This window comes from Oxyura jamaicensis, chromosome 2 (assembly GCF_011077185.1).
Source record: "Oxyura jamaicensis isolate SHBP4307 breed ruddy duck chromosome 2, BPBGC_Ojam_1.0, whole genome shotgun sequence".
In the NCBI taxonomy this organism is placed as follows: Eukaryota; Metazoa; Chordata; class Aves; order Anseriformes; family Anatidae; genus Oxyura; species Oxyura jamaicensis.
Window position 1 is genome coordinate 55,873,470 of NC_048894.1, and position 26,615 is coordinate 55,900,084.

Below are 26,615 nucleotides of genomic sequence, written 5' to 3' on the forward strand. Positions count from 1 at the left end.
GGGATGAGGTTCAACATAGCTAAGTGCTGGGTCCTGCACCTGAGGCACAACAACCCCATGCAATGCAATAAACTTGGGGCAGAGTGGCTGGAAAGCTGTGTACAGGAAAAGTATCTGGAGGTGTTTGCTGATGCTCACTTGAACATGAGCCAGCAGTGTTCCCAGATGGCCAAGGAGGCCAACAGCATCCTGGCTTGTATCGGGAATAGTGTAGCTAGCAGGACCAGGGAGGTGACTGTCTCTGCTGTACTCTGCTCTAGTGAGACCGCACCTCAAGTACTGTGTTCTGTTTTGGGCCCCTCACTACAAGAAGGACATCAAGGCCCTGGAGCATGTCCAGAGAAGGGGTACAAACCTGGTGAAGGGCCTGGACCACAAGTTCTATGAGGAGCGGCTGAGCAACTGGGGTTGTTCAGTCTGGAGAAGAGGAGGCTCAGGGGAGACCTTATTGCTCTCTACAACTACCTGAAAGGAAGGTGTGGGGAGCTGGGGGTCAGAGTCTTCTTGCACATAACCAGTGATAGGACAAGAGGGAATGGCCTCAAGTTGCACCATGGGAGGTTCAGGTTGGAAATTAGGATAAATTTCTTCTCAGAAAGAGTGGTTAGGCACTGGAACAGGTTGCCCGGTGAGGTGGTGGAGTCACTGTCCCTGAGGGTGTTTAAGGTTGGACATGGACCTTAGGGCATGGTTTAGTGGGTGATACCAGTCGTAGGGAGATGGTTGGAGCAGATGATCTTGGAGGTTTTTTCCAACCAGAATGATTCTATGATTCCACACACCCCCGTAACACTGTTCCTCAGTGTCAGTACACTGGGGATGGGCAAGATTTTGTGAGGAGAAACAGCCAGGACTGCTGACCCAAAATGATGAAGGAGAGATTCCATACCATATAACATCATGTTCAGCAATGAAAACTCTGAGAAAAGAGAAGGAATAGGGGATTTTTCATGGTCATGGCATTTGCTGACAATATCCAGTCACAGTCTGTGGAATCTTCATAGCTGGAGATACTCAGAATGTGACTGGACGTGACCCTTGGCAACCAGGTGAAGCTTTGAAGTTGGCCTCACTTTTAGCAAAGGCTGGAGAACATGAACTCCAGATGTTTCTTGTAACCTGAGCTATTTTAAGATTCTATCATTTACTTCTTTCAAAGCAGAATTTTAAAAAGCCATTTTCAACCTGCCAGCAGGCTTGCAATCAGTTTAAAACTTAGGTAATTTTCATGAGAAGCCAAGCTGCCAGCATTTGGGAACTGTGCCACTTGCTCCTTCTGCGTCTTTCCTAGTATTTTAAAATTTACTTATTTATTTATTTGCCAAAGAAGAAAAAGACACTGACAATCAGGAGCAATAAAAATCACCACAGGTTGAATAGGTAAGCCCCAAAGAGAAAGCTTACCACTGTATAAGGTGAGAATTTCTTAATTGCTGAATTCTTTCTAAATTACTCTTCTCAGAAGCAGGGGGGGGAACACAACATGGACCAAATCAAGCATTATTTTAATCAAATTCATGCCTTTATTAAATGCACAATTGTGCAAGCATGTGCACCTATTTTAGATCTCTGAGGAATTCAGTGGTAGCAAAAGGCACTAAAGCTGGGAAGCACAGCTTCCAGTTGAAAAAAGATTGCTGTAACAGACATCTAAGAAACTGATAAAGTGTGTGTCTATTCAGACAGCTTTCTCTGTTCAAGGCAGCCTTATTATTGACCTGTGCACTGAATTTCACTTACAATAGCTTTTCATCTCTTCCTCTGCCTGAGAGGGTGGATACTGGAGGTATGCCTTCCACTGTACCTTGCATGTTCACAGCCTAAAGCCATTATCTCCAAGCATGACAACCACTGCTAAAATGGTGGGACTGCACTGAGACTATCACTGGCAGTGTCAAATATACCTTTTGTATAACACTGTATAATTTTGGAACATGCAGGAGGTGTATCAGTGTATCAGAGTATCAGTGATGTCTCTGCAACTTACCTGTCAATAATTGCACACATGTCAATGGTTACGTTGGCAAAGCTTCCTAGTTTGCCTTGCTCTATTGCTTGCAAATCCACCAGCTGATCATCCACATGAATAAACTGCATGCATCCTTGAAATGAATGCTGAAATAGCGAGTGATCTGAGTCATTCATCTGCATAGGAAACCCTGGAGAGCAGCAGAAGAAATAACATTATTAACTTCACATAGTGTTAAACAAGCCAGTATTTTTTCACACACACACACACACACACAAAAAAGAAAAAAAAAGTTTCCTAGATAAGAAAAAAAAAAAAAAGAAAAAAGAAAATAAAAGAAAAAAAAAAAAAGAAAAAAGAAAGTGGGTAAGTGGGATATAATCTGCTACCTTTCTTCTACTCTAGCCCCCTATTACTGTTTATTGTTACTTCTCTCTTTATAAACAGATTAAGGGAATTGAAGAGGAATTAATCTCCTTACTAGACTTTAAAGACCACATTCCCTCTTCTCAGATATTTTTATGGCATGAATTCCATAAAATGACTTTCCAGTTTGGCTTTCTCTAGAGCAAAGCTAACTGTAAAAGAAATACTTCTGCTGGGAACTTCCTGCAAACTTAAAACTAGCCCTAAATTCCAATTTCCAGGCCTACCTCTGAGAAATCTGAGGACATTGTGTAGTGTTTTCATTTTTGTTCTGAATGCTCTCATTTGCTCATCTCTATGAAGATGGTTTATAAGAGATAAAAATGAATTAAAGTCTTGACTCAGGGGGACAAGATATTTGCACACAATTGTTTAACTTAATGCCCTTCAGAAATGAATGTGACAGTTTACCTGAGAAAAGTGTCCTGGGTAAGACAATTGAGTGCCTTATCCACTACATATAAATCTTTAACAATGGACTCCCTGAAAAAGCCTCAAGAAAATCATTTAAACAGAGCATTTAAGAAGAGAGCAGGAAAGAGGAGAGATGGGCTATTTGTTAGTAAATAAGCTAAGAAGACTGAAAAATGTGTAATGGTTTTGCAGACTTCAGCTAGGAACATGACTAGCCATGAAGTTCTTGACAAAGGTATAAATTTCACACACATTCATTTTGGTAGTTAAGACAAATTATACAGCTCATATTCATTCCCTCACTTTCATACCCAACCCAATGCTTTACCACCTTCTTTAATAGCATGGAAACAGCTGTATGTAAAGACAGGAGAATAACAGATTATGGAAATGATCCAGGTTAAAAACAATCTGATAACTTCATTTTAAATTCTGCTCCTTAATACAGTTTACAATGTGCCACAAAAAACATTGGATTGACATAATGAAGAGGGCAATGAAAGGGCAGAGGGTAGAAACAAGCAACTGAGGGTTGTTGGAAGATGCTGCTTAATATGGCAACTATTACTGAAAACAACAAAAACCATATACATATATACATGTAAGTCTACCCCAGCATTTACTCAAAACACATTTTGACTGAAAATCTTTGCCAGCCTATCTATATGACTCATAACAGTGAATGAAATTTTCTAAAACAGTCTTACCAATCATCTAATACTACTTCTGTTAACTCCTAAACCAGTGAACTCTGACTCACTTCAGAGTTCACTGGTGGCACCACAGGACTAATCAGGAATGTAATGGTCATTAAGCAGTGACCAAGCAGTGACCATGCTAGAGAGTTAGCTCTGACAGGTATTTCAAGAAATTGTGCAAAACCCCGTAGGAGCAAAATTACAACACTATCACAGGGAGCCATGAACTACTATAGGAAAGATAAATAATCCACTCTCACTAATACATGTCATATGGAGAAGAAAAGGCTCCTAGGATTGGCTAGGTAGGGTTGACTGCTATTTAGCGAGGTAGTAGACAGTATGCTCATCAGACCATCTGTCTTCCACCAAAATTATTCTAATCCCAATGTCTGAGAATCATTAATTTGGATTGACAGACAAATCACATTATAAGGACAAGATTTATACTCTCTTCCCAACATGAGCATTGGCTAATGACTTATCTGAGAAAAAGAAGATGGGAACTTCAGAAACCTGCCTCCTATTTTTTTTTTTTTAATTTGTTATTTCCAGTGACTGATTAAATCAGATAATCTCAATTAATCTGAGGCTTTACAGAAAACAGAACAGAGAGACAGAAAAGTGAAAGATCATCTTTTGCTGTTTGGTGAGTGAAAGCACTATGTTTGCATGATTCCATCATGTGCTTTCTCCATTTGCATTTAAACAGCTCACTCTTTCATTATATATATGTATACATATATATGTATATTAACTGTCACTAGAATTACCCTATGTAAGTAGAATTACCCTTCTTGGCAAGAACTCCAAATTAACACCAAGGACATGATTGTTTAGATCTTCTGTGCATTAGCAGAACTGTGCAGGAATCCTGTATATAATCCTCTTGTTCAAAGCACTTCCACAATTCCTTTTTTTTGTAAATATTAAATGCAAAGTTACCAACACTGATGTAAAACCTGCACTTAGTAACTTTAATTTAAACCCAAAAATGTCAAGGAATTGTAGAGGTACGTCTGAATGTAATGGAAGATTATCCACCGCTCTTCAAGCACTAGTTACAAAATAACCTCCAAGTTTAGAGCCATAATTCACTGTTACCACATCAAAGAGTATGATCCAAATAACTAAGCTGGGAATGAATGATTGGATTACTACAATTACTACGATTTACTACTAACATTTGATAGCATTTGATAGACTGTCGACAGAGGCATTTCAATATAGTGAGTCTCAGCTTCAGGGCATCAGAAGTATCACTTTTTCACCTACACTACTTTAGCACAGTTATTGCTCTCGAGGACACATGCTCAGCTTTGCTGCTACGTGAACCTTCAAACTGGAAAGCAGCTGCTCCTAACCTGACAACAGCATAAACCAATCTATTACCCAGGGGAGTGGTCTATACTGAGTACTAGTCAGTTTGGGAGTATGAATTTTGCTATATTTATCAATGGATGAAGAGTAAAATTTGCTCACTCATAACTCTTTATTTGCCCATCTCCTTACTACGTCCTTTGCTCTTTCTAGTCATAGTAACGATCTGGAAGAAGATTATATTATCACTATTATTTTTACTTCAATATATTAATATAATTAATATTATGTTATTGTATTAATATTAAATATAATATTGATATAATGTTACTATTTTAGTATAGTATAATAATAAATATTTAATGTTGTACCTCACCTTGCATAAATTGTGAGGTTGATTGGGTGTCAAGGCTTGTAAAAACTATACTGTTACTATAACAGATAAGTAAAACAGAGAGTTAATTTCAGAAAACAATTCCTTATCTACGGGGACTAGAAGACTCATGCTTTATTTTTCAACCATATGCTTTCTCCATTCTCACAAACAGTATTCTTTAACAACATTTTTTTTTCTGCTTTAAGATTGCTGTCATAGCTTAGACAAACTTCAGAATACAGTTAATACACTGTTGTGTAAAGAGAACACCTTGTTATATTTTTATTTTTACATCTTACTTCAACTGTAAGTTAATGATGGCACATGGGAAAGCAAGTAGATTAACTGTATATGTAATGGATAAGTTGTTTCAGTCTATTAAGTATACAATCTAATGCCTATTAATTTTGGTGGAACCTGCACAGATACATTCTTTAGACGATTCAGACAATTCCAATATAAGTCACATGGGGCAAAGGTGCATTTAAAACCTGGAAATGATCTAATGTATGGTGGTTTATTATTTCAACATATGATAATGCTTTTTCCTTCAAGATTTCCATTACAGAGACATGATTCAGTTCCTGATCTCTCCTACATTGAATAAAATCTTAATTAAATGAAGTTCTATAGGCAAGGTTGACAGTAATGCGGTCACTGGAAAAGCCAAGCAATGGATGCATGATTTCGATAACACTGTATCAATTTTCTTGCTGACAAGAAAAATACATACATTATAAATCTGCTTATAAAGTTCAATTTAGACAATTCAAAACAATTTTGATGCTTAGGACTATAAATGTACTTTAAACTCAGGTAGACTGCCTTGTCTTGTAATTTTGATGTCTTTCTGCCTTTTTTCTAAAAAGTCTGGATCTTACCAGTTTATTTTTTCATCCCACAAAGGGATAGATTATCTTGTAAAGTTCATACATGGATTGAATATAAATTTTACCCAGAGTTCAAGGAATTTTTTTTTTCCAGGACTTCACTCTGACATACCAAACATGAAATAGCTGAAAGTCTATATCCAGCTGCTAATCTTAATTCAAACTTGCAAACATAATTTAAAAATCTATAGTTTTGACTCATGCCACTTTCCATGTTAGAAGAATCATTCTATTTTCTCATGGTATTTAACTCATGCTATTTCCTATGTTATATAAATATAATAAATAAACAAATTATAATTGTTATAATAAAATACCCACAAAGGGAAAACAGCATTTCTTTTCCAGTGCCAAGATTTATCATGCCTATCTTCCAATTACCTAAAAAAATCTAGCAATGAAATTATAAGAAATGAAGCCTAAGGTAGAATGTACTCAGTTTCATGTTATAATGATTAATAAGCATATAGTCAAAGTACAACATTAAACAACTTAGGAACTGTTTCTGATATCTGATATAAGAATGAAATACTGTACTAGACTTTTCAAGAGGAAATTCAAATTGTAACAGCACAGTAATGGTAATTTGTAACAAAGGAATTCTCTGGCATGAATTTAACCTGATCTAATTTATATTTCTAACTTAGAACAACAACGTATGTATATAGAGAGAAAAACATGCTTTGCTAGTGTTAAATTTTGAGGCAAAATGATGTTTTACTTCTAGTAGTCCCAGGGCACATAAGCCCTGCAGATAAAACAGGTTAGCATTAATGAAGTCTCCAGTGGATTTCACAGAATATTCTCTGTACATGTCTTTCATATTATGTTAGAAAATTTTGACCAGGTCTCTTAAGACTTGGCCAGCATTTTCTACTTGTGACTGGACTCCTGATGTGTTTTGTCTCCTCTGGAAATCTGATCCTCAGCCAGACCATCTCCTCTAAAAATATTTTATCACCAGCTGTCTGCATATTAACTGGAACTAATTCTAGAAAAGCATTGAGATTTTTCAGTTTCTCTGTATAATATCATTCTTTAACCCTCAGTTAGATTTTACTTCATACACTGATACTAGTTCAATGGCTATTTGAATGGGATTGAAGTCTTTACAAAGTAGCTTCTAGCACCTCTCTATTGTACAAACGATACCAATTCAATATTACAATTCTCCTCTACCATGTGCTAGAGGAATATTTCCTGGAGCACACGTGAAATTTATTTGTAATAATGCTTTGGTTATTTGACCTAGGCGTACATATAGGTCATGTAAAACATAAAAGGCTGTCTGAACATGTTACTATATTGGTATTGTTTATAAGTTGGTTCTTCAGGAAAGAAACAGACAGATAATGCAGTATGCTACCTGAGAAAATGCCCAAAAGACACTCAGGTAGCAGCTGAGAAATTAGCTGTGAACAGACTATCTTTAAGCCACAACACAGCTTGCGCATTTTTTATTTTATTTTTTCTTACAAAGATATTACCTGGCTAGGATGACAGGTTAGAGAAGAAAAAAAAAAAAAAAAAAAAAGTAGCAGAAATACAGTAGTGAAGGCACTGACAAAGCAGAAACAAGAACAAGGCAGAAGAATAAGACTACAGTATAATCACCTCTATTTTAGGCTTATTTGATTCAGTGCTTCTCTCTGATTGCTGTGGACCTCTGAGTGAACAGCAGTATACTTTATAGAAGAACTGTTTTGAGACATTTTTCCCAGCTGTTGGTCATGGAATTCAAATGATTTAAACGTATTTGGGCCTTCCAGTTACAGTTAGGAACTATCACGGTGGTAACCCAAGCTGTCAGGTTGCAAGGTTTGCATTTGTTTTAAATGAACTGCGGTGGGTCCTGAGGTGTATTCCACCTCTAACTATAGCATCTTTTTCCTTTCCTTTTCCTTTCCGCACAAGGACAGGTGCTCTTTTGTTGTTGTTGTTTTTCCCTGAGGTAACTACAAATATGGCACCTCTGCTATTTTCAAACCCATCTCCTGAAATATTCATGTAGATCTCAATGTCTGGAGGACTGTACCCAAGCTCAGATAAGAGGAAGTATGCACATAGCTCACCTCTGTTCTCAGATCACGTGCCACCTGGACTACACTTTTCAAAAAATCCATGTATTATATCTCTGCTGGGAGTTAATTAACCAGTTAAGTAGAGTACAAGCATGTTTTTCGTTCACACAGAATGATTTCCATCTTAATAAATACAAGGTATGTCCTAAATATTGATATTTATTTAAATAACTCCATACCCTAGCTTATATAATGCTACAATAGAATAGAAATAATTCCTGGTAATCTAAAAAAAACCTTCTACATTCATAAAACCAACTACCTATTAGTGTCCTCAGATACAATTCCTCCATGAAAAAAGACCTGTTGCAAACCAGGTATGTTATTTGAAAATTGGTGCTATAGACTTAACTTCCCTAAGAGATACCTTAATTGTTACAAATCTAAACATATATCCATGGACACTAAGACGGAAATGAACAATGCCTTAGTGGTGGTGGAGAACAAACATAATTATCTCATGGGACTGGTTTTACTGATTTTGTCTTTAAACAGGGGGAAGATTAGACTGATGTATTTTCCTGCTTCATGATTTCATGAAATATATTGCCTTCTGCTCTTGTATAGCTCTCTTTGAAGTTCTTCAGGATAAATGTTAGCCCAGACATTTGAGAGATGATATAAAATATTATTGCCTTGTGGGAAAGAAGATAAAATATTGCTGTCAGGTATTGCAGTGTGTTAAAAGCAGGAACATAATGGAAAATATTAATTAAAATAGTCTTAAAAATACAGAGATTAAAACTAATACTTGCCCAAATCACAACAGAAATAAGTAACATGTTATCTACTTAATAGATAATTTTCCATCTTTTATTTGCCTCACTATTGTACCTCCCTTGTATGGGTTGGTGGCTCAATGGTGCACAATACTGGTTTTACATCAGTATTTATCTGGGGTCATCAAAAAAAAATTACAATAAACCGCATGGAGAACGACATTGATTGCAATCCAAGAGCATTCAAAATTTACTGATATGGGAATTACGTCTTTTTTTTTTTTTTTTCTTGTTTGTTTTTCACGTAATAATAGGAAAACTGGATCATCTTGCTATCTCAATGTCTAAAAAATGAATGAAAAGGAACATTTTATTCATTTTCTTACAACATAAATGTACTTCAAAAGACCTTATTTTGACAGGAAGCAATGCAAGTGGTTACAAATTCATATTGTAAAAGCAGTTTACTTTAAGCTAAAATGAAACAGTAATGCCTCATGATGAAAACTGTGTCTTATATAAACAAGAGTTCCGCTGAGGAAAGACCAATTTTTAAAGTGGTTAAAGGCTGCACTTTTTGCTTTTTCTGCAGAAACAGCTTGATCTTGCAAGTTTTTAAACACTTCCAATTCCAATGTGTCCTGGTTTCAGCTAGGATAGAGTTATTTTTCCTCCTAGTAGCTGTTAGGGTGCTATGTTTTGGATTAGGATGAGAAGAGTGCTGATAACATGCTGATGTTTTAATTGTTGCAGAGCAATGTTTACACTAAGCCAAGGACTTTTCAGCTTCTCGCTCTGTCCTGCCAGTGGGCAGGCTGGGGGTGCAGCAAGAGCTGGGAGGGGACAGACCCAGGACAGTTGACCCAAACTGGCCAAAGGGGTATTCCATACCATCTGACGTCATCCTAAACAATTTATACCCCCCCCTCCCAGTGGGGGGGGGGGGGGGGAAGGTGTGTGAACGGCTGTGTGGTGTATAGCTTCTGGCTGGGTTAAACCACAACACAATGAATGGCTGAAATCCTAAAACAGGAAATCAACTTTGTTTTGAAAAAAAAAAAAAAATTAAAAAGCTGCCCTCATATTCCTGTTTAGGCAAAATTCTCCTTCAAATAACTGGGAAATATGAGCTACAAGAGTAAGATTCATTATTTTTTTTTTGACATGGAACAAAGCAGTAAGTATGAACTTTATCACCAGTCTTGGCACTCAAAATTAAGTCATTCTGACACTTTACTGCATTTTTTATCTTGTTTTATTGGATATCATGGAAAATACAGAAAACCACATAATGATAATTTACAGCAAATCTGAACATTACACTACCCATGTAATATTTTCTATTTATAGGCTTTCTGTTTTATAAGAGCCCAGAATAAACGTACAGTAGATTTTCAAATTCACTGCAACTCTACTTCAATCAAAAATCCTTCATGAAGATAAAATGGGTCTAGAGACTTCTTGTATAATTATACTTCAGGAGATCTAAGTAGCATAAAATAATAATCATTTACTGCCTTTAGAAACAGAATGGTTTTGGTTGGAAGAGACCTATAAAGATCATTTAGTCCCACCCCCTGGCCATGGACAGAGACCTCTTTCCCTAGTTCAGGTTGCTTAAAGCCCCCCTCAAACCTGATTTCAAACACTTTCTGGGATGGGGTACCTGCAATTCCTCTGGGCAACCTGTTTCTGTGCCTCACCACCCTCATTGTGAAAAATTTCCTTATGTTATGTCTAATCTAAACCTACTCTATTTCAGTTTTAAAACCATTGCCCCTAGTCCTGTCACTTTAGACCCTAGTAAAAAGTCCCTCTATCTTTCTTATAAGCCCTCTTTACGGTCACAATAAGGTCTGCCTTGAGACTTCACTTCTACAGGCTGAACAATCCCAACTCTCTCAGCATCTTTTCATAGAAGTTCTCCAGGCTTCTGATAATTTTGTGTCTCTCCTTTGAACCTGCTCTAACAAGTCCATGTCTATCTTATGCTGGAGTCCCAGAGCTGGGTACAGTACTTCACGTGAGCTCTCACAAGGGAATCAATTCCCTCAACCTGCAAGCCTTGCTTCTTTTGATACTGCCCAGGATATAACTGTATTTCTGGGCTGCAAGCACACATTGCCAGCTGATGTCTGTTTTTTAATCTACCTGTATCCCCAATCACTCTGTAATGCTACTCTCAATCAGTTAATCATACAGAGTGTACTAATACCAGGGATTGCTCTGACCCAAGTGCAAGACCTCACACTCAACCTTTTTGAACTTCATGAGTTGTTTTAAGAGATGTACAATAAGGAGTTAGCACTGTTGGTATTCATTTTGTAATCTTAATTGCTGCTTCCATCGATTTATTTTGTATTTTTATATACTACAAAATCACTAAGATAAGTTTACTTCAAACAAAAATAGGTCTACAAAAACTTGTTGGAGCAATTCAGGTAATGATTCACTTGATTTACTTCCACTTACTTCCACCTAAGAGATTTATATTTTAATCAACATTTTTATTATTATTATTATTATTATTTTTCAGGACAGTTAACAAGGGCACTGGAATGAAAACATTTGGTGGTGAGTGGCTGAACAGACAACCATTCTTTTAAACTAGCCAATCAAAATCTCTCTGGTGACCAGTGATAGGACTTGAGGGAACAGAATAAAGTTGTATCAGGGGAGGTTCTATTCAGCTGGCAAAAGAGGGATGCCTTTCTCCACTCCTCTTCCAGCCACATGATGTAGATATGCAGACAAAAGCTCTGTGGCAGTCTTATTAAAACCTTGTGCAGGACTATAATTCAATTTTCTGGGCTGAACAGACCTTCTGGCTTCAGGGAAGAGAACTGACTCCCTGGCAGGTGTTTGTGGAAATTGAATCAAGGGATGCAAGAACTGTGGATTATTTTTTGTTTGTTTCTTTTCTTGGTCTGTGAAATACAGGCATGTGAAGAAAGATCTGCAAAAAGATGGAGAAACTGTCTTGGCAACTGAAGGATTCACCTCTACCTGAACACTGCTAAAAGGTGAAGTGCAAAATTTGGGAGACAGCTATGTGGTATACAGAAGTCACAAGGAGACTTCTATTAAGAGTTGCCAACTCATTCGCTGAACACACCCATTCAATTCATGTTATTGAAATAACAGTTTTTGACAAACTAGAATGAACACAATGACTTTCTCTGCCTGTAGCACTGAGCTTCTGAATTTGTTGAAAGACCAGCTTTTCATGTGTTGTATCTAAAATAGTAAAACCAGCAAATGTGTATAATGGAATGTACTCAAAGGAAAAGGCAGTGTGATATTTAGCCACTTTTTAGTGAGATAGTAGAGAGTTAGATAATCTAAGCTACTTCATCAACTTCATATAGGTTTTCATATGGCTAAAATCACAGATATCACTGAAAAAAAGGGGAACATTTTTACTTTGACAATTAAAGTCTGAAAGCCTCAACAAAATACATAAGCACACGTATAAGTCCATGTATGCAGAAGTTCAATACACAAGGGTTATTTCCTCAATTTGTTTACCTTCCTATCTAGTCAGTATCATTTTCTTGAGAATGTGGCTTTAAATAAGACAGGGGACAGCTCTTGAGACCAGCTGCTACATTCTGATTTTTTTTTTTTTTTTTTTTAAATCAGCAAATTGTGTCTAAACAAGAGATAGCAGTAGGTAGTGAAGTCTTCAATCACACATGGTACTGAAAGCCATCTTTAAATGTAATTTGTCAAATAACACTTAAAGAACTCATCCAGGCATGATGTAAATGAATGCAGTCAGTGACCAGCATGAAATAGATTAGTCTAATAAATACTTAACCCTGCTACATAAAGAAAAATATTTTTTCATTTCACTCTCATTTTCACAGATCTCTGTCATCTGATATCAATCTGTTTTTGCACAGTACCAGTTACAGACATGTTCTATTTCTATATGCTTGTGCATGGCCCATATAGTTACCATGCTGGTGATCTGCAGAAGTCAACACTCAAAAACTGGTATTTGTGGCTAAGAATGCATGAGGCCTATTCTGTACCTGTGCAGAACACAGAAATATTTCATTGTATTTTGATGTTCATTGCAATGTTCATAAGGGGAAAGAAAGAATTAAATTCCAGTTCTAAGCAAGGAGACAGACATGGGAAAATTTATACTCAATTTGTCTTCTGATTCATGCATTATAGGAGTGGAAAAGAGAGAAGTGATAAAAGGTAGAAAGCCAGCAACATGTTGCAACATCAAGCAACATACAGTGATTATCAGCAAGACCGTAATTCCCCAAGTTTTACTAGGCAGTGTATTTGAGGAAAATAGACCTCGACAAGAGGCATGAATTGCCAGCCCATAATTTTTAATAGTGAATTCCCAGCAGAAAGAATTTAAGCACACGGAATCATGTTAGTAGAGACCTATTTCTAAGACAACAAGCAGAACAGATAAAGACATAAACGTATAGCACATGTGAGAACAGAATGTCAGCCAGAGAGAAATACCTTGATCTGGACTCCAGTTAAGAATTGTCAGATTATTCTGACTCAATGATTTTGTTCTCTGTAGTCCAGACAACCATTAGCAGCTGTTGTGGTTTAACCTGTCAGGCAGCTCAGCACCCCATAGCCGCTCGCTCACGCTCCCCAGGGTGTGATGGCAGAGAATTAGAAAGGTAAAAGCGTGAGAACTCATAGCTTGAAATAAAGACAATTTACTGGGTGAAGCAAAAGCTGTGTGCAAGCAAAGTAAAACAGTGAATTCATTCACTGCTTCCCATTGGCAGGCATTCAGACACTTCCAGGAAAGCAGGGCTCATCATACATAATGGTTCCTTGGAAAGACAAACGCCATCACTCCAAATGTTCCTCACTTCCTCCTTTACCTCAGCTTTTATTGCTGAGCAAGATGTCATATCGGGTAGAATATCCCTTTGGTCAGTCTGGGTTAGCTGTCCTGGCTGTGAACCTTCCCATCTCCTTGTGCACTCCCAGTCTCCTCACTGGCAGGGCAACATGAGAAGCAGGAAAGTCCTTGGCTCTATGCAAAGACCATTTTGCAAAAACTAAAAAAATCAGTGTGTTATTATCACTATTTTCATTAAAAATCCAAAACACAGACTCTACAAAGAAAATTAACTCTGTCCCAGACAAAACCATGACAACAATTTCTCTGTTTTAAAGCCAGCTTACTTTACAATAAAATGTCAATGTCTTTCTAAACAGTTAGGTTTACATTCATAATAGATTTAAGTGTCTCCACTTAAGCCATGAAGACAGTGAAGTACACAAGTTTATCAGTGCCAGTCTTGAAGAGGAGAAAGCTGTGTCAGTATACATGTTTGAGTCAAATTAATGAGATTGCACCAAATTAATCCAATAGGCAAGAATAAAAATCAGCCACTTTAATAATTTTTGAAAATATGAAAGTCTATCAAATCAGGCACTACAGAGAAAATACCAGATAGCAACATTCCCAAGGGGAAAATATATATATATATTATTATTATTATCAGAACAATAAATAAAATTAAGCAGATGGAGATAAGTTCATTTCTAGGTATACCAAAGCTATGAAAGCTAATATTGATGACTTATAAGCACAATCTATTACTTCACTACATCTCCAAGAAAGCTCATATTCTCACAAGATAAGAATTCATATCATTCAGTTCTGTCACTTAATTTGCAAGCAGAAGATTTTCTGATACACAGAAACCAATGGAACACTGCCGGAGAGACAAAAACATTATAAGCATTACATTGCATCAGCTCAAGAGAATAAAATCCTTTGGAAAACAATATAATTATTTGCTAATCAGAAACTTATATAAATCAACTACCCTGATGTATAAATGGAATTTTAATTGTCCTGAAAAGCCTAGGTAATTATAGCAGTAAACACAACAGTTGAATATCCAATTTATATGATTACCGTGCTGCTTTGTCATACAATGGTGAAAAAAGAATTATATTTAGAGAATACAAATATAACCTTTTAGACACAAACAAGTACACAGAGATGTTTCCTGTGTATTTTTCCAACTCTATTGTCTTTATAAACACAAGGCAGCAAAGCTATAAGCAATGTTTACCTTGAAACTATTCAACCAAATTCTTGAATATAGCTTCCTGTGCCAATACTGTCTCCTAAAATACTGTTCATATCCCACTGTTCAACAAGGTAAGCTTCAGTACATTGGGGTGCACCTACTGTACATTTGCATATATTTATTTTATTCCCAACCCCCATTCATGCACTCTGCTTCCACGAATAAAATTAGCTTAGAAATTAAATAATATTTTCTGATCTTTCAAGGAGGGAGCTGTCTCAGGGATGACTTAGCAAAAGAGATTTTAGGGATAAAAGATTTAGAGTGTTTTAAAATTGAGCTTGATAAATTTATGGAAGAAGTCATATGTCAGCTTAGGTTGATTTTTGAGTTACAAATTCAGGCTTGTGATATAATACTTTTGGTGTGTAATTTGCTGATATTCATAATGAGTTGAAAAATGGACTATTGGACTTCTGTCTGTTCATGTTTCTACCATATTTATGTATAGATACTTGTGTGTTTAAGTGCAATGCTTCAGGGCTTCTGTTGGTTTCCTAGAAAGGCACGTCCAGGTTAGAACTTCTAATTTTATTTATTTTAAATCCCTGATATATCAGTAGGCTTTTGATGGAGTTTCTCCCTTCTGCGGAGCACTAAATAGCAAGATTGAATCTGACACAAGGAAGGCCAGTGCTCCTAGAGGTTTTTATTTCTTGAGTGACTCACATTGACTTTCTTATTTAGCATGTTCAACTAACTGGAATAGCAAATATCTCCGAAGTGGCTTAATGTATTCCTCTGTGGGTAAGGTCCATTCACCAGGATGGATGGGAAATTTAAAATCATAAAAATTTCTGCAGGATTAGGATATTGGTGCTGCATCATAAGGTCTCCAGTTACAAATGTGGTTACAAATATTCAGGGTTCTGAATTTTCATTGTGACTGAAATTCAGTTTTAGGGTACTGGTTCTGGGTATGGGTGCATGTAGACAAAATGATCTACAGACTGTTGGATTAAGGACTGCTGGATGAACATGGAATTGAGGGAAACAAAACAATGACTCTTCAACCTTATGTCTAAGCCATACCTAAGATACAATACCGAAAACATTTCTTAATTAATATTCTTTTTAACCATTTAGATTTATATTTCCATTCAAAGCCCCATCATACAAAAAACAAACTTAAAGATTCAGTACAGAGGTAACATACTTTTTTTTTTTTTTTTTTTTTCTTAGCAAAGCATAAAGAAATTTTTAAAGATGAGTTTCAGCATTGTAGCTGCTCATCAGAAAACTGTAAAACTTAGGGAAATTTTTAAAATATTTTTACTGACTCTAGGTTATATAAATTGTAAAGATATATATATATATATTGCCATTCTATCAGTAGTTCTTTTATCCAGTGCACACTGAAAGAACATGCAAAAAGTCTTATTTTAAATACATTTTCCTACTTAAGTTTGATTACTTCTATTTCCAAATAGCTACAGATGTTTTTCTAATTAGCACTGGGAATTTTATGCTGGCACTGACTCTACGGTCTTTTCCTACAGGAAATTGTGCACTTCTGCCCATTAATTTGAGTAAGTAAAGAATGTCAACAGGATAACATGTGTAACCGATCTGTTTGCCACATATCTAAATTACTATTTTTATTGTGTGTATTCCCTCAGGAGTCTACACTGGTTGCACTGTAAAATTATACTGAAAATTCCATAAAGCACTCAGACTTCTGACATGACATTAATATTAAATTTCACTACATACTTAAAATGCCATTTAAAATCCTGTCTAATGATTAGGTCCAGGGGAGGGAAATGTTTCACCATGAACAGTTAATTAAGAGTATTACACTGATAAAAATTAGAATATTACTACCCGGAGGAATAATATGCCCCCATATATCTTGGTTACATTCAAGTATACGTGACATGTTCAGCAGTATTTCATGTTATTTCAGTCTCTTTCATTTGACAGTGTTAGAAGACACCACTGTGGCCTGTCTGCTGAATCTCCCCTGCAAAAATCTAACACTCTCCATGGAAACCACTGTATGAATGTTGTATCTGTGCCTGTTTCCTTTAGCTGGTAGACCTTGATACTTCTGATATCTGGGTTATCTGTCAGTAAACATAGTTATTATTAAGATTAAAGTAACAAATATGACCTCCTGGAGGTTTTGCCCTAAACTTACTCTTTCACAACCTGATTAGAAAGGTAAAATCATGTTCTGTCATTTTTGCAAGCCAACTGTCAAGATATCTGCAATTAAGTGCATTTACACATGAGTACGAAATGCATCGCTAGTTAATTTGGTGTCTAATTATTTTCCTACTTTTACCCTAATTTATGGAACTCTGTCTTCTTGGAACCAGTTTGCACAGCTCTTACCTACTTTAGACTTTCTGCTGGAAGTGTATCTGAAAATCTATTGTTAATAATTCATTAATTATGATTACATATTTGCATAAATAGCATGGTATCAAGGCAAATGACTGATCTGTAAACATACCAACATCGCACCTTCAGCTACTGATAATTGGCCTAGCCCATTAACTTTAGTAGGGGGATGTAAATTTACACAAGCGAGGAACTTGCTTCTTTCATCCCTAAGTTCAAAAATTTCTTTTAGGTTGACTTCTGCTGGTAAGATACATTGAACTGTGAAGAAATGTATATGGTAATAAGTACTATTCCCTTATGCTCTTTGATAACGTGAATAGTAAGTAATCTAAGAATTAGACTTAATAAGGGTTTTAGGACAGTGTTGCTTCTTAGATTTAAAAAGTAATGCTTTAATAAAGACAATTTAGTAGGGATTTACCCCATGCAAGGTGGTACATGTAATTTTTATCTTCAGTTGAGCTACTCTGTCCTGAGAAGAATGTTGAACTTGGAAACATAAAGATCAAAAGCAGACAGCTTTGATACAAATGTACTTGACACTACTGTCTTGTCAGATTTGGCAGAACTTAAACTTTAGAATTTACTTTAGTTTTCCAGAAACATAGTTGTTTGGTTGACACTGAGCTACAAGTTAAATTCCGCTGTAAATTAATAATACTGACTTTACAATGATATTAAAACTGGAGGTTAGGTCTTCAGCATGTGAGCAATTCATCTCCAAAGTACCATAGAGAATCACAGAATTTCTAGGTTGGAAGAGACCTCAAGATCATCGAGTCCAACCTCTAACCTAACACTAACAGTCCCCACTAAACCATATCCCTAAGCTCTACATCTAAACGTCTTTTGAAGACTTCCAGGGATGGTGACTCCACCACCTCCCTGGGCAGCCTGTTCCAATGCCTCACAACCCTTTCAGTAAAGAAGCTCTTCCTAACATCTGACCTAAAACTCCCCTGGCGCAACTTTAGCCCATTCCCCCTCGTCCTGTCACCAGGCACGTGGGAGAACAGGCCAACCCCCACCTCTCTACAGCCTCCTTTAAGTTATCTGTAGAGAGCGATAAGGTCGCCCCTGAGCCTCCTCTTCTCCAGGCTGAACAAGCCCAGCTCCCTCAGCCGCTCCTCGTAGGACTTGTTCTCCAGGCCCCTCACCAGCTTCGTCGCCCTTCTTTGGACCCACTCAAGCACCTCGATGTCCTTCTTGTAGCGAGGGGCCCAAAACTAAACACAGTACTCGAGGTACGGCCTCACCAGAGCCGAGTACAGGGGGACAATCACCTCCCTAGCCCTGCTGGTCACACTATTTCTGATACAAGCCAGGATGCTGCTGGCCTTCTTGGCCACCTGAGCACACTGCTGGCTCATATTCAGCCGACTGTCCACTATCACTCCCAGGTCCTTCTCCGCCTGGCAGCTCTCCAACCACTCATCTCCCAGCCTGTAGCTCTGCTTGGGGTTATTGCGCCCCAGGTGCAGGACCCGGCACTTGGCCTTGTTAAACTTCATGCAGTTGACCCCAGCCCATCGGTGCAGCCTATCCAGATCCTCCTGCAGAGCCTTCCTACCCTCGAGCAGATCGACACTCGCACCTAACTTGGTGTCATCTGCAAACTTACTGAGGGTGCACTCAATGCCCTCGTCCAGATCATTGATGAAGATGTTAAAGAGGACCGGCCCCAGCACTGAGCCCTGGGGGACGCCACTAGTGACTGGCCTCCAACTGGATTTGACTCCATTTACCACAACTCTCTGGGCCCGGCTATCCAGCCAGTTTCTAACCCAACGAAGCGTGCGCCAGTCCAAGCCAAGAGCAGCCAGTTTCTTGAGGAGAATGCTGTGGGAGACGGTGTCAAAAGCCTTGCTGAAGTCAAGGTAGACCACATCCACAGCCTTTCCCTCGTCCACCCAGCGTGACACTTTGTCATAGAAGGAGATCAGGTTCGTCAAGCAGGACCTGCCTTCCATAAACCCATGCTGACTGGGCCTGATCGCCTGCTTGCCCTTCAAGTGCCGCATGATGACTCCCAAGAGGATCTGCTCCATGAGCTTCCCTGGTACTGAGGTCAAACTGACAGGCCTGTAGTTCCCCGGGTCAGCCCTCCGGCCCTTCTTGTAGATGGGCGTCACATTTGCTAGCCGCCAGTCAGCTGGGACCTCCCCCGATAGCCAGGACTGCTGATAAATGATGGATAGTGGCTTGGCCAGCTCCTCTGCCAGTTCTCTCAGTACCCTTGGGTGGATCCCATCCGGCCCCATCGACTTGTGCACATCCAAGTGCCGTAGCAGGTCACCAACCAGTTCTTCGTGGATGGTGAGGGCCACATCCTGCTCCCCATCCCCTTCCACCAGCTCAGGGTACTGGGAATCCAGAGAACAACCGGTATTGCCGCTAAAGACTGAGGCAAAGAAGGCATTGAGCACCTCCGCCTTTTCCTCATCTCTTGTAACTAAGTTTCCCCCTGCATCCAGTAAAGGATGGAGATTCTCCTTTGTCCTCCTTTTTGTGTTGATGTATTTATAAAAGCGTTTTTTGTTATCTTTAACGGCAGTAGCCAGATTGAGCTCCAGATGAGCTTTGGCCTTCCTAATTTTGTCCCTGCACAGCCTCGCTACATCCTTATAGTCCTCCCTAGTGGCCTGCCCACTTTTCCAAAGATTATAAACCCTATTTTTTCTCCTAAGCTCAAGCCACAGTTCTCTGTTCAGCCAGGCTGGTCTTCTTCCCCGCTGGCTCATCTTTGGGCACATGGGAACAGACCGCTCCTGCGCCATTAGGATTTGCCTCTTGAAGAGCGCCCAGCCTTCCTGGACCCCTCTGCCCTTCAGAACCGCCTCCCAAGGGACTCTACCAACCAGTGTCCTGAGCAGCCCAAAGTCAGCTCTCCGAAAGTCCAGTACAGTGGTTTTACTGGTTCCCTTCCTGGCCTTGCCAAGAATAGTGAACTCCACCATTTCGTGGTCACTGCCCAAGACAGCTCCCGACAATCACATCCTCCACCAGTCCTTCTCTGTGAAGAGAAGGTCTAGCGGGGCACCACCCCTGATAGGCTCACTAATCAGCTGCGTCAGGAAGCTATCTTCCACTTTCTCCAGAAACCTCCTAGACTGCTTTCTCTGGGCTGTGTTGTGCTTCCAGGATATGTCAGGGAAGTTGAAGTCCCCCACGAGTACAAGCGCTGAAGATTTCGCAACTTCTGTCAGCTGCCTGTAGAACTCCTCATCCGTCTCCTCGTCCTGGTTCGGCGGTCTGTAACAGACCCCGACCAGGACGCTAGCCTTGTTGTCCCTGCCGATCCTAACCCAAAGGGACTCGATCTTGTCATTCCTAGCCTCGAGTTTTACAACATCGAAAGACTCTCTAATATAGAGAGCCACACCGCCACCCCTTCTGTGCTGTCTGTCCCTTCTGAAGAGCCTATAGCTAGGCATCGCAGCACTCCAGTCATGAGACTGGTCCCACCACGTTTCCGTGATGGCAACCAAGTCGTAGCCTGCCTGCTGCACGATGGCTTCCAGCTCCTCCTGTTTGTTACCCATGCTGCGTGCATTGATGTAGATGCACTTCAGCTGGGCCATTACCTTATTCCCCGGCCTTGCTATTGTTTCCCCTGGCACAGCTCCAACAATCCTTGCTTCACCCCCATCCCCCTTCTTACCTAGTTTAAAGCCCTATCAATGAGCCCCGCCAGCTCCTGGCCAAGGATCCTTTTTCCCCTAAAGGATAGGGACCTGTCTACGGCCATCAGACCAGGTGCTGAATAAACTGCCCCATGGTCGAAAAACCCAAGATCTCTGCGTTGGCACCAGCCCCGGAGCCACGTGTTTAACAGGTGGGCTTTCCTGGTCCTCTCCGTACCCCTCCCTGTCACCGTAGGGATGGACGAAAGCACTACCTGCACTCCCGCTCCGTCCACTAACCGTCCCAGCCCCCTAAAGTCTCTTTTGATTGCCTTCAGGCTTCTGTCTTCAATGTCGTCACTGCCCGCCTGGACTATCAGAAGAGGATAATAATCAGAGGGGCGTACCAGGTTGGGAAGCTTCCTGGCAACGTCCCTGACCCTGGCCCCAGGGAGGCAGCAGACTTCCCTATGGGTAGGGTCAGGCCGACAAATAGGGCCCTCTGTTCTCCTAAGGATAGAGTCTCCCACAACAATCACCCTTCTTTCTTTCTTGATGGAGGCAGTCCTGAGGCGTGGAGTCGACCTCCTCGCCCTAGGCATCCTCCTGGGAACTTTCTACCTCTTCCTCAGTTGCTGTTGATCTCTCAGTCTCCAGGGCCTCAAACCTGTTGTGTAAGGGCACCTGGGAAGGTGGGGCCGGAAGGGGAGGGCATCGCCTGCCATGTCGAGCAGGGACCTGTCTCCATTCCTCCTCAACTCCCAGATCCCCTCCCTCTGCCCGACGGCGACAATGCAGGGGCTCCACCCCCATTTGGGGTGTCTCAGCCCGATACCTCTCCTTGAGGCCCTGCAGGGAGCTACTCCACAAGTCTATCTCCCGCTCACACTCCCTGATGGCCCTCAACCTCTCCACCTCCTCCTTGAGCTCCGCCACCATGCGGATCAGGTCATCCACCTGCTCGCACCTCACGCACGCAGCGTCTCTGCCTCCCGCCGATGGCAGCAGCAGGCTCTGACACTCCCTGCATCCGGTGACCTGAACCGCTGCATTCTTTAACGGGCAGTCGGTCTGGGTGTGTACCGACCTCCTGGAGAGCCCACCGTGCCTGGTGGAGACCATTATCGCCTAGCTAACGACTGTCGTTAAGAGGTGTTCGTGTGGGCAGGCGATTGCTCTCCGCCCTGCCTGCTCGCCCTGCCTGCGCGAACTGCCGCGCCACTCCCCTCTGACGCGCCACGCCTTTTGTTTTGCCTTTTGTTCTGTGAAGTGACATAATGTCTCTTTGAAGCAAGTTACATTGTTCACATTTGCAGCAATATTTTGCATTTGAAGGTACTTGTTTGTTAAATTTAAATGTGCTATCAAGTGATTTTAGTAAGAAACCCTAACTCTTGAGTTGTGAAAAACATTCTCACTTCCTATGCACATTTATTATGCCATTCATGAGTGCAAACCTAGAGCACAACCCTCATACAAGAGCAAGATGGGGAGTCTTCTTTGTTCTTAATCTCGTCTCCTACAGAAATTTTGATCAGCTGTCACCCCTCTCATAAATCTTTTCTAGTTCCAGTATATCTTTTCTGAGATAAGCTGACCATAGAAAAATGCACACAACATTCAGAAGGTGAGGACAGCATTATTAATTTATGTAGAGTTATTAGCCCCCATTTTTATTCCATATCAGTTCAGTTTCTTGAAAAGCCTGTGATAGGTACCTTTTTCTAAAGCTATTCGGAAATTCGTATTTACCAGCTGGAATGCTCTTTAAGTTTATGCTTTCCAACTACTAAGAACAGCTATGAGCCTTCCTACAAGAATCATGTAGTTTCTTTCCTGTCATGCATAAATTGTTTCCATATTTTATCAGATTTTTATTAAGTTCCCTCAACTTCAAAAACCAGACGTACTCTCAAAGTCTACCTGGTACTTTTATAAATTGTAGTCACTTTTCCTAGTTCCTATTCCTCTAGAATATAGACTGATATAAGAGATAATTAATTGGTTGTTTGTTGTTTATTTTCGTGTTTGACTTCCCTTAGAACTCTAGTGAACACTATCTGGTGTTTACAATGTTTCTTAAGTTAGGTACTTGGAGTATCCCATCACTGTAGTAACTAGGTATCCCTCTATCTCTCAGTTCCTCTTTGCTTCCTCACAAGCTTTCCAGCTTATACATAAGCATACTTCCCTCTTTTTCATGTTATCTGACAGGTTCTAGTATGAAGTCTGAATTCTGTTTGCCCAGCTGCTGTTGAAGTCTCCTGAGTCCCCGGTATCCATGGGGCAGAGATGCATTAGAATATCTGAAAGTTTCTTATGTTTCCAATGTTAATTTATCCTCTTCGATTATGAAGAAATATACTCCCTCATTTATTCACACACAAAAAAAAATACCCCATAAGACAACTGTTTATCTGGTTTTCAGTTCAAAAGAAATTATCTAAAACAATGTTGGTTTGAGTCTTATGTTTGAAATAATTTTAGACCACTTTTATTTGATTAGACATTTTGGACAAAACAGGTGATGGACAAAACTACAGTGCATATTTCAGGAGTGTTTTTCACTTGAAGTCAGTGTCCAAAAAGGGAGGGGGGTGGGGGAAGAATATTATGGCTTTTCAAAAAAAGTAAATAAAACCATTATATAAGTAAAATGACCTGGTTTAGTGAGGACCCGCATTAGTTTAAATAGACACACTTTTCTGTTATGCAAGCATTCAGATAATTTTAAATGTACCCCATATCATATACGATTTCATTTTAGTCTCTCTCAAACTTCCATTCAATAGAAGCCTCTTCAGTGCCTAATATACATCAGTAAGGTGTAATCAAAAGTCAAGAGCTCATTTTAGGGTTTGGGATTTGTGTGTGCTTGTTTCAGTGAAGATGACAGACTCAGATCTCTAGAACTGAGAAGGGAATTGGATTTCTTTTATTGCTTTTAGTGCTGTACATGTTCATGATACAGCCACCGTTATAGCAGAAGTAGACAAATAGCCTCCAAATAAATCCTGTTAAATAATCAAAACAAAAAAGTCTTTATTACTTTGAGTTGGGGTGGGGGATGGAATGAGCACTAATTACTGAATTGCCATTGAAAAATGTTAAGAAAACACAACACTTAGTCTATTTACCATATTATTTCTTTCACCCAAATAAATAATGTTAACGTTCAAATTACTGCTTTTTGTCTAAATTTTCTGTTTATATTTTCATAGAATCATTTAGGTTGTAAAATACCTCTAAGATCATCAGGTCCAACCATCAAGCTATAACTACCAAGTCCACAACTAAGTCATGTCCCTAAGCACCACATCCACATGTCTCTCAAATACCTCCAGTGATGGCAATGCCACCATCCTGGGCAGCCTATTCTAATGCCTGTCCATCCCCTCCATGAAGAAACTCTTCACAGTATTCAGTCTAAACCTCCTCTGCTACAACTTGAGGCTGTTTCCTCACATTCTGTACCTTGCCACCTGAGAAAAGAGACTGACACCCACCTCACTACAGCCTCGTTCCATGTAGTCAGAGAGTGATTAGCCTCCCATCACCCTCTTTCACTTCAGACTAAATAATCCCAGTTTCATCAGCCACCCCTTATATATCTTGTTTTCTAGTTCTGTCTGAACTGATAGAGCTTAAATCTTTTGGAGTTTCTCTATAAATCAATAGGACTTGGGGGGGGGGGGGGGGGAGTGGAAAAGTCAAGTGTCTGAAGTCTCAGAGCTGTATATAGAACAATGGAAAAAAGGAGAAGGGTATCATTGCAAGATTCCCCTGGGTTATCTGCTTGTGACTGCCAGTCAGTTATTATATTGTAAGGTATGTAATCCTTTGACCTGCAGGAAGGAGATAAGCATTTGATGGAAAATGAGGGCATATACAACATATCTGGAACACATCTGTGTGTACTTTGAGAGAAAGAAAGATAGAAGAAAGGATACAAAATTTTTATTAAATACAAGGAGAGGAAAAAATAACAATATGCTCCAGTAAATGTCAAGATGATAAACTGTTCAGTCACAGTGTAAAAATTCTATGTGCCACTAATGCATGTGCATTAGTGCTGAACATCACACATACAAGTTTTAACAGGAACTAGGAGAGGGACCTAGCAGTGACTGTAGATTTGGATTTACCAAAACTCACATGGCCAAGGATATTAACACAGAAACCTTAACAGCCGGGCATATTTTTTAAAATGTCATTTTAAATGAAAATTTAATGTCAGTAACTAACACTTTAGTCATAACTACATTACTACTATTTTCATATATTGCACATTTGTCATTAATGCCTGTTGTCATTGTGAAGAGTCTTTAACAAGCAGTCTTCCTGCAAATATCTTCAAGTTTGCTTCCCTAATAACGAAGGAACATTTTGGATTTACTGCAAATCTATAGCAATTTATTCCATAGCCACCTGAGAGTGGATACACAGTTCACCCTAGGGGTGTTTAAGGAAAGTTTGGACATGGTACTTAGGGACATGTTTTAGTGGGTGACATTGGTAGTAGGGTGATGGTTGGACCAGATGATCTTGGAGGTCTTCTCCAACCCTAATAGTTCTATGATTCAATTATCTTAAAATTATTGGAAATCTTTTGTTTCACTTTTTAACTATGGGATCACTAGCTGTCAAGTTTCCATATTTTATACAACGTACACATATTGTATATTATACAGTACGCATTCCATGGAGAGTGGAATCAAAGCAAAGAGCCTTTGATTTTGGTGTAGAAACTTATTTCAGCAGAAACTAAAATTAATGTGGTTCATATTTTCAGTCCCACCTTAGTATGTAGGTATATTCATTTTTACACTGAAACATACATTAGCAGGTACTTGAAGGCAAAGGCCTCTTTCCAGTGTGGACATCTCAAATATTGCCTGGCTTATATTTTCTTCAATTACTTTAATAACTCATAAGAGTTTTATAAAGGGAGAACAGGGAAAAGATCAACTAAAAGAACCATTCACAGTGACTAATCCATTACTTTAAGAAGCATGCCGGTTTAGTAGTTATATTAAATGTACTTCTTCACAAGTCCTTGAACTTGAGGTGCAGTTTTGAGGGGCATCTGCTAGGTCAGTCTGAGAAAGGAAAACTTTTTCAGACTGGTTGGCATAGCTTAGTAGCACCATGCCACCTTACTGTGCTTTCCGTGACCTTGAAATGTAGGCAAAATCTCTTAAATACATTTAGACAGTTTTAAAGAAGGACAAATTGCAGAAAACATTACTGTTGGCAAGTCTGACCTTAATGGCATGAAAAAAGCAGTGGCAGGGAAAGAAAACTAAAAAAAAAAAAAAAAAAATCCAATGTCATTGTGCTTCACAAGACACTGGCACTGCTTATGAAACCGTCTGAGTTACCACCTTATCTTTTATAAACATACAGTTCCCTAGCATTACTGCTGATTCTTAATATTATTTAATTCAGTCTCTAATATTTTCTTTGCAAGTTCCATGCCTTTGAAAAATGCAAATCTGCAGAAGAGTGTTCCTTGCGTTAGAAACATAGCTCTTGCAAAGAAAGAACTAAATCACTCATTTATGAGAATTACTTCATTTTTAAGTAAATTAAATCCAAAACCTAGAGATGATAGTCTGAATACACAGTTTTGTGTGAAGTCTTTAACTT

The 26,615-nt window shown here is 39.2% G+C and overlaps 1 protein-coding gene across 3 annotated transcripts in view; it reads right to left on the reverse strand.

Moving 5' to 3' along the window:
• CNTNAP2 (contactin associated protein 2) overlaps positions 1–26,615 on the reverse strand; it is a 1,137,498-nt gene that overhangs the window by 451,792 nt on the left and 659,091 nt on the right. For all 3 annotated transcript variants that reach the window (XM_035319470.1, XM_035319471.1, XM_035319472.1), the window contains one exon: positions 1,988–2,159. In XM_035319470.1, the coding sequence (XP_035175361.1) occupies positions 1,988–2,159 (172 nt within the window). The remainder of the gene's footprint in view (positions 1–1,987; positions 2,160–26,615) is intronic.